Source organism: Aphelocoma coerulescens, chromosome 2, assembly GCF_041296385.1.
Source record: "Aphelocoma coerulescens isolate FSJ_1873_10779 chromosome 2, UR_Acoe_1.0, whole genome shotgun sequence".
In the NCBI taxonomy this organism is placed as follows: domain Eukaryota; kingdom Metazoa; phylum Chordata; class Aves; order Passeriformes; family Corvidae; genus Aphelocoma; species Aphelocoma coerulescens.
The window spans coordinates 89,626,642-89,635,758 of record NC_091015.1 but is presented as its reverse complement, the minus strand read 5'-3'; the positions used below and the strand labels follow the sequence as shown (position 1 = coordinate 89,635,758).

At 45.1% G+C, this 9,117-nt stretch overlaps 1 protein-coding gene across 1 annotated transcript; it reads right to left on the bottom strand.

Annotated features, from left to right (window-relative positions):
• Nucleotides 1–960: 960 nt before the first annotated feature.
• ZNF622 (zinc finger protein 622) lies at nucleotides 961–9,007 on the bottom strand. Its single transcript, XM_069008313.1, has 8 exons — nucleotides 8,941–9,007; nucleotides 8,454–8,661; nucleotides 6,168–6,776; nucleotides 4,480–4,743; nucleotides 3,608–3,770; nucleotides 2,708–2,820; nucleotides 1,778–1,921; nucleotides 961–1,187 (listed from the first exon to the last, which is right to left on the bottom strand). The coding sequence occupies exons 3-8, from the start codon at nucleotides 6,772–6,774 to the stop codon at nucleotides 1,060–1,062; spliced, it is 1,419 nt and encodes a 472-aa protein (XP_068864414.1). The 5' UTR covers nucleotides 6,775–6,776; nucleotides 8,454–8,661; nucleotides 8,941–9,007; the 3' UTR covers nucleotides 961–1,059.
• Between the last annotated feature and the right edge of the window lie 110 nt (nucleotides 9,008–9,117).

Below are 9,117 nucleotides of genomic sequence, written 5' to 3'. Positions count from 1 at the left end.
AATCCAGCAATCCTAAATGCAGAAGTGAAACCTGGCTGTAGCCAGCCGCCTTCCCAATGAACTGTCAGGCAAGGAAACAGCCATGTTCCTGTGGCACATGCTCAGCGTCCAGCACACTGCAACTTGGGGCATCACAAACCAGCCCACAGCTCTGTGTGGAAGTGCCCACCTCCTTACAGGAAGGTCAGAACTGGTAAAGACATGGAAACCTTTAATGTCTACACCAGCAGGACCAACACAGCACTCCTTCCTCAGCTCTTTAACACACAGCTTTTCTCTGCACCAGCCTGTTCTAGCCAACACCTGTCTTGGGTCACTGCACGATGGTAACCAAACACCAGTACTCAGTGGGAACAACAAAAGCTGTCATCTTCCGAGTTTTAAGCAGGAAATGTGAAATTTTGATTTGACACTCATCTAAATGTTATGGTAATTTTGAGCACTTTTTAGAAAATGAGAATTTATTAAGTTCAATGTAAAACAACTACACTGCAAATTATTAATCCAGCCCCGAGCTGGAGCATTAGGCAAGTACAGTCAGCTTCTGAGGACAGTAGTAATCCTGGAGTTATGTTTTCCATCAGTGCATTTCTTCAAACAATTACTTAACCTTCCATGAATCTCTGCTCTCAAATTTTCACCTCACTAGTGCCAGCTAGAACTCCAAAACACCCAGCTAATATGTCTGGCACCACAACTGAAAACATCCAATACACTCCATCTGAAGCACTTAAATCTAGGGTCTTCTCTTGGCCTCAACCAGTTTGTAGATGTGAACTGCCCCCCAGAAATGGGCTGCACGACTCTACAGGTACCTTCAGTCACAGCCATGACTACTCTGCCACACATTCCACTGACGATATTTTATTTTTAAGTTAGGCCCACCATTCTTTCAGAAGAGACAAGCTTCCTCCTGTTCTTCTTTTTACAGACAAAGGCACACCAGCAAACACATCAGCCTTTGACAGGTACCAAGTCCATTTTAATAAGATCATCTGCAACCCAGAAATCATTAAATCCCCCTTCCCATAACCAGTTGTAGGCAGCTCTCTTGGGAGCTCAGAATCTGACTTGCATCCGGAAATGCATCTGCTTTGTAGCATTGTTGCTCATTCCTGTCTTGAGCATCCACTTTGACTTCATCCTCTGCAGGTACTGCATGTCACGCTGCTGAGCAGAGATGGCCCCTGCAGGGAGAGAGAAGGAAGAGAGAGGGATCAGTGTCTGTCACCTTACTTACAACTTGTATGCAAACCAGCTGATCTGCCCACATACTTCAGCAAGTACCTGTAGGTTTTCCTTGCCATACTAGCACTCTTCTTTCCACTTTTCTCTGGGGAAAGGCCAGTTCCCTCTACCAATACCCATGACTGTGATTAAAGCAAAAGGTTGTTTTGCATTCCAAGCGTGATTCTTATATTTTTAAAGTGGATATGGATCACACCATTGTTCCCCAACCAGAAAAGTATTCTGTCAAAGCATGACTTATGTTACATTATTAAATAGCAAGAGTAGTGGCTTAGACAGGCAGAATCCAAGAAATCTCAGGAAGTCACCAAATATCACAAACAATGGAATGAAAAGCTTGCACAGAAGCTGCACTGCATTTTAGAAACAAGCTTCCTGTATCTGCTGGGATGTCAGGAATTAAAATGAACCAAGTGGAAGACAAACTACTGCATAAACCCCACGTGTAAAGCAAAGTCGACCTCTGGAACTGTAGAGTGCTGACATCCCAGAGCCCTCTCCTCTGCAAAGCCCTCCTGTTGTCACTCACCTGCCTGCCCCGTCCAGCCCAAGGCTCGGTACTGCTGCAGCACCCGGCCCACGGCTTTCTTGTTCTTGGCAACAGCCACGGCCCTCGTCGCACCAAAGCGCTGCTTGTAGTACCTCATCAAGGACCGGTGACCCACTCTGGCACCTGCTCACAGGAGGGGACAGCTTAGGACCATCATGAAACAGCTTCTGAAATGGAGTACTCAAGCAAGTTGTGAGAACTATGGAAACCCCTATGCTGAGAAATGCTTTTAAATGGTCCAGAACCTTAAAAATTTTAGGACTATTAGGAACTCAATGTAATTACTGTAAGAGCTACTTGAAGAAAAAACACAAAATGTGCTGTTGTTCAAGAGGGCCTTCGCTCAGATAACAAACAGGCAGTTATCAGAAAATAAAATTTTAATTAGTGGAATGAGAAGAGAGGCAATGCTGTTTCAATGAAAGGGCTGAGGTCCCCCTCATACAAAACCACCAAACAAACAAAAAAAAGCAAGTGAGAGTCTCAAATGCTAAACTAGAAAAAGGACATTTAAATAAATTAATTTACTGAATTAGTTTACTGAGTTAGGTAGGAGCTGGCTCTACAAAAAAACCCCAACACCAGATAACCTAAATTACAGCCTCTCCAAGTTGCACTCAAACAAATATGGAAACTCTTGGAGTATACCATGAGAGTCACATGACAAGAAAGAGGTAAAATGGGCAAAGCAACCCACTGCCCCAGTCCACATATCCACCAATGCTGAAGAAGCTGAACTACTTGGCAGTGACAATAATAGAAGGTGAGGACATAACCCCAAAGACACTTAAATGCAAAACTACCTTCTCCCTTCCCAAAGGAAAACACAACAATGGCCTGTGCTGCACATACTGGAGGCAGATATGGAAGTGCAGAGAAAATATGTTGTAACACAAGCCCCGTGCCTACCTGAAGGCAGGATCAGCTCCATGGTGTCATCATCATAATCCAACTCTTTCTCTGCTGGGCGCTTTCCAGGACCCTCTATATCTTTCCCATCCTCATGATCAGGGTAACTGCTCCTGTGGAAGAGCAGCAGTACATGGTTTGTACACAGAGAGCAACCACAGCTATCCAGACACACCAGGCACAGCTACAGCAAGGTACAAACACTGTCATGTTTCACCTGCCTTGGTCTGAGACTTCCTCCCAGCAGCGCCCAGCCCTGAGGAGAGCCTGGAGACAAGGAACCCCTTTCCTCCACCCTGTTCTGCAACTCAGCACAGCTCTGCTGCTGCACTCTTAACAGTGACTTATGGTGAAAAGCTACCACAGTGCAGGTCACCAGCTCTGCACAGCTACTAAACAAGCGCTCCCAGAAGCTCCACCTGTCACCATAATAGGAGGTTTTTCTAACCAAAATGAACACAGCTTAGGATAAGCTGTAAGAAGTTCAACAAGAGGCCTCTAAGTAACAGCAGTCCTGCTCAACTCCAGCTACCCAACAAAACTTATGTAAGAAACCCACAGTAGGTGTTAAGTCCACAGTTTGCCTAAAAGGTAATGGGAAAGACAGTTATGCCCTTTTATGGCCTTTGCTGGTGCACTGAAATCTAAATTCAGTAACAGCAAACCTACAGAACAGGTAATCAAAATATACTTTGATGTAGGATTGGTAATAATGGTCACAGAAGACAACCAATCATGTTGTTACGCTTACCTAAAAGAGTGGGGAACCAGCAATGCAAAGTAAGTACTGGAACACAAAACACCACTAAATTTAAGAATGAATAGTAGTTTCTGATATACTATTTAACTGTCCTTTTGTCTGTCCCCACCTGTGTCTCACTCAAAGAGAAATGTCCTCACCTAAAATCATAGAAATCTGCAAATTCCAGGGCAGCATCTCCATCTGTGAAGAGTTTGCAGTGGCTTTTATCATTCATGTGAGCCTGGACTGCTTCTGTAGAGTAGAAGGATTTCCCCTTTTCATTGCACCAAATGCAGATTTTTCCAATGCCAACTTTCTCTCCTGCAGAAAACATTGGCACTTCTATTGGTCTGAACAAAATCTCCCTGGTCAGTAATTAACATTTCTGTGACAAGGCCTTCCCAGCTTGCAGGCAGAGAGACTGAAGAGGAACCTTGAGCCTTTAATTTCCAGGATAGCCCTGCTGTTCCTATGCCTTGACCATATGGCCCCATCAGGGACATGTCTGTGCATTTAAAGATGTCTTGTGACAAGGTATGGGTCATTCAGTATTCTCAATAATACATTTTGCACTTTCAATACATTTTTCTATCCAATACTCCAAAATTATTTTATTCTCATCATTACTTTTAGACTTGAAGGAAGACACATTTTTCTTCCTAGCTTTTAGCTCTCCCAAAAGCTCTGTAAACCAGAGACAAATACTTGTGACTCACTAGCAGGACAACACAGTTCATATGCACTCTTCAGCAAGAGAATTTTGTCCCAAATTTCACATTATCTGAACAACTTTCTCAACATCAGAAAACTATGTGAGACTTACAGGGTACATGACCATGTTTGCTCAGCCAAGCTTACTCTCATTCTCCCTGGAAAGCCTGTGGTCCTGCTCATGATCAAAATACTGACAGCACCCAGACAAAAAAAAAAGCAACACAAACCAAACCATTTGATGTCATATCCAAATGAAAATAAGCACTATCAGAATATAATTATCCTGAGAAAAAAATTTGAGAACATTTAGCCATACCAAGATACTTGATTAGTCCTCTGAGATCCACAAGGTACTCTATGTCTGGAATAAAGAAGCTGTGGATTTTTGTCATATGTGCCACATTTTTTGTGAGAGATCTTGAGTGATGGGGACAGAACAAGCAGTCTGTGACTGGTATGGCCCCAACAGCAGGAATGCTTTTGGCCTCTGCCTGTTCCTCCTCCTCCTCTTCTTCTTCTTCCATACTTTCCATCTCTTCGTCGGAGCCAACGTCTTCATCAGAATCCATATCTTCCCAGTCTTTTAAAGGAAGTTAAAAAAAAAAAATATTTATTTTATATGATTACTTTTCCCAAACAAATTAAGTCCCAATTAAGTTAGAGAAAGTCATCATAGAAAATACTGCATTTTCTGTTCTTACTGCTAAGTGCAACACAGCCACTCCCAGGTGCAAGAATTTACCATTGCCAGTAGAAGACATTTCTTGTTAAGGTGCACAGCTAAACACAAGGCTGCTCATAAATGGCAGATCTGATACTTTTCCCCCTCCATTTTCTCAACTATTAACACTTTTCTGCTGTTTCCAGGCCTTAAATTTAATTCACCACAGCACAAGAACACAAGCATGGCTCATTGAAAACAAGACAACTCTGGCAACATCAGGAAAATACTTACTTCCACCAGTGAGGGAAAACACACTGCTGCTCACACACTTAAAAGGAAAATTAAAATCCAGAAACCTACTGAGATTTTTGCAATACAATTTATGACTAACACATTATTACTAGACAGGTGCAAGTTGGCTTCTTCTTCAGGTGTTAAGATGTATGTTCAGAGGTAAATGTTTCTTCTCATGTAGAACAAGTTCTCTGAACTGCAACTGAAATTTCAAGAGCAGAGAACTGCTGCAACAGATGCAGTAACGTGACACAGGGGTTTCCGAAGCTGGAATGAGGTTCCACCTCATTCATACCTGTCCCTTTGCTACAGCTCAATCACCCCATTCAACTGCTCCAATAGATGCGTTTGGAGCGGCACTGTCAACTACGGCACTGAAAGCACCCAGGTTAAAAATAACCTTTTTCTGGAAATTCTGAACCTCTGATCTTTTCAGCTTTCTGCTTTCCAGGCTGACCTCCAACACAGAGCTGTATTCACAAGAACAGACCACTGGGGTGGCAACTCTTGAACAGATTTCAACACGGACGTCAACATGCTAAGAAGCGATGCCACGCGGTCAGGCTAAAGAGTAAAAACTTTCTCCCCTGGTCTTGGTGGGCAGAGGGAAACAAAAACAACCACAGTCCCCCCTCCCTTCAACAGATCACCAAATGAGTTGGGACAATGGCAAATTATCGTAACTGGATTTTTGTTCATTTATTTTTCAGAAGTAGTTTTAGGGCAACCTGTTACATTAGCCTTCTTTAAAGGAAACTTTGACATTTTATGTGGGAAATAGTGCTCATATTAGTGACTATTTATATTCAACCTTTACATGCATTAGTGTCTGTCTATAAGCTGAACAGCTGGCAGCTCAGACATAACACAGAGTCCTTGACTGCAAACATAGGCCAACCTTAATTCCTTTGTTAAACTGAAAATTTAATCAACAGCAAGACCTTTTGCCATGGAAAATGCCACATTGCTACAGAAGTAGGAGAAAGCTTTTGCTCAAACCATAGCTTACCCTAAGCCATCTTCTGTCAGTGTGTTTACTGCCTTACCTTCTTCATTATCCTCTTCTTCCTCTGCTTGTTGCTTGGCCAGCTTCCTAGCTTGCTGTTCAAACCACTGCAGTCGTGGAGGTATTTCTGGTCGTTCTCTGCTCTGGGACAAGCTGGTGCTTTCCCTGGAAACTGGAGAGCTACTCGCATTACTAGCAGGTAGAGGTGTCTTCTTTGGAGACGAAGATGGCTGGGCTCTGATGGCTTGCTGAATAGCTGTGTTCATTTCATCTTTATTTATGCTCTCTGGGGCCAGCCCCTTTTCCAGGTTTTTCTCATTTAATATTTTCACCTTCTTGCTGACAGCTTGAACAGCTTTCTTCTCCAGCTCCAGGTGCTTCTTGGACTTCAGGTGATTCTCGTAGGCATTGAAGGTGGAGAACCTCTTGCTGCACACTGTGCAGTAAGTGGCAGTGATTTTGTTCTGCTCCTCTGCTACTGCTCTCTGTGCCAGGACTCTCTCCTGGAAATTCTCAGCAGTGACAGGAGGCATGTCAGCAACTTTACGCTTCAGGTTGTACCTGTGCCAGTCGGTTTTGTAGTGGGCACGCTGAATGTCACCATCCTTGAAAGCCACACGGCAAGTGATGCAAGTGTAGGTGGCCATTACTAGAAAGTGGGAAAAAATAAAATCATACTAAAAAAATTAAGTAACAGACACAAAAAAAAGTCCCAACACAACGTCCTGACAACGTTCTTGTAAGGCAGTGTCAGAAACACAGTTCTTGCACAGAATTAAATTTATTAAACACCAGCAACAGCAATGAGTGTGGTATGCAAGGGTAGGAGCAAGAGAAGAAACTTAAAAATAAAAGACTTTGAGGTTACTTGGACCACAGCAACAGTTGAGCATCCCAGCTCTGGATGCAGAACCCACTGGGCCTGTTGGGATTGCAATGCAGGAGAGGGCTCCTAGCCAGAGCAACAGTATTTCAAAAGCTCTACACTTTTCACTGAAGATCAGTGACTAAAGGGTCTTAACAAGCTCATGTTCTGCCAACTCTAAGATTTTGAGACCAGTGATTGCTGAAATAAGGGTAAAAAGGGAAAACCTGCTTACTGGCCTATTTTCTATTTTCCACAGCCTTATTAAATAGAAAAAAAAAAGTTACTGCATTTAAAAATAAAGCCTTGTTAGCTCTTTTGGACCAGTGCATGTAGTGTTGACAGCACTTTACCCTGCAGAGCTGTTCATCTGGAGATGCAGTCAGTCATGCCTAGATCTAGCACTCGAAGCCACTGCTAATCCTGGTCTCCCTCCACTTCCCACCGCCCAGCCGAGCCGTGTTACTGGGGCTGCGAGAGGACAACTGCAGAGCAGTGACCTGTCAGTGAAGCTGTCCCTTCCAAACCCATACATCTCCTTCCTTCTCAGTGCTTAATGAAACTTAGCTTTTTTTCTTTTTTTTTTAAACAAAGTTGATGGAATCTCTTGAATGCTCCAAAAGCAAAGAGCAAAAAAAGCATGATCTGGAGATCACAGAAAACACCCTCATCTTTTAACTGATTTAGAAAAACTATGGCTTAAGATGGAGAGAAAAGAAATAATACATCAGGATGAGGGGGTCTGAAAGCAGGTAGAGGAAGAGCAGCCCCTCCCAAAAGGTACTAAAAGGGAGAGGCAGTGGCAGAAGTCATAAGCATAAAGAGTCAAAACACACGTTATAAAACGCTCATTCCCTGGAACCACCGGGCTCCTTACTTATTACTACTTGTACTATCTGCAGTGCTACAGTGACAGGGGGGATGCAGAAAATAAAGGCCGTATTATTTTATCTGAAGTACTATAAGCATCTCTTCACTGTAACAGATGCTTTTTGTGGTTCAGAGAAAAACATATTCTCTGCCCACTGAGGGATCCCGAGTATTCCCTGAGGCGCTCCCTGCGCCTCTCCCCGCCCAAGCACAAATCCTGCTGCCATAAACCACTGACGCAGAGCCACGCTGGCTGCTAGTGACGAACTCCTTGCGGGAACCCGCGGCAGAACACTCTGTTCTGGTCTGTGACGGGCAGACAGGCTACACGCTACCTTAACATGGGGGAATGTAAAAACACCCAACCTCCCCCCGCTCCGCCCCACCCAAAAGAAAGCAGCTCAGAAGAGGCGAGGAACCAGGAGAATCTAAAGCCACAAACCTTCCCCTCTGACTACGACGCGGAGACGCGTTTACAACTCAAACAGCATAAAGCAGAGAAATCCTGTGTAGTTACACAACACGTTCCCACAACCCGCCTGCATTCTCCCCTCCCAATTTAAGCCACAGGATCGAAGCCCCAAGTCCTACCTTGTGTGGGGCTCAGGAAAGCGAAATCCCAGGCACTCACAAGCCCGCAGCACAGCCAAGCCCTTCCAGGCAAATCGCGATCTCCCCTGAGGCTCTTTTTTACAGCTGATTTTTAGCTGCCTTCGGTTGGATTTAAAATGCGTCCGTGTCCCTAATGTTGGGACGAGGCAGGCGTTTACTACATGGACAACAAAGATTCGGGCAAAACCTATAGATAAATAAAATAAAATAAAATAAAATAAAATAAAATAAAATAAAATAAAATAAAATAAAACAAAACAAGAGATAAGACGGGACGCAAGCAGCAGCCGAGAGCCTCCAGGCCAGGCGTGGCCCAGGCCGGGCTCACAGGAAGCCTGCATCCCAAGGGAGCGCAGCCGGCTCGGCCGGGCCGCCCCATGCCATCGCATCCCATGCCATCCCATGCCGTGCCATCCCATCCCAGGCCATCCCAGGCCATCCCGGCCCGCAGCCCCGGGACACGCACCTGCGGCCGGCGGCGCGCGGGGTGCCCTGATGGGGCGGGGCACGCGGCCGGAAGCGGCCGCGCGGCGTCCGGCGGGAGCGGGCCGCGCCTGCCCCCTGGCGGCCGGAGGGCGCGGGCACGGGCGGCGCCCGGGAAGGGATACGGGAGGGGCGGGCGCTCCGGCCAGGGGCTGGGCTG

Excerpts from the sequence above, each read along its gene's own strand:
- ZNF622 (XM_069008313.1), bottom strand. The coding sequence starts at position 6,774 with ATGGCCACCTACACTTGCATCACTTGCCGTGTGGCTTTCAAGGATGGT. Across the intron at positions 1,922-2,707 it reads GGAGCTGATCCTGCCTTCAG|GTGCCAGAGTGGGTCACCGG; the intron begins GTAGGCACGGGG and ends TCCTGTGAGCAG. Across the intron at positions 1,188-1,777 it reads GGGCTGGACGGGGCAGGCAG|GGGCCATCTCTGCTCAGCAG; the intron begins GTGAGTGACAAC and ends CTCTCCCTGCAG.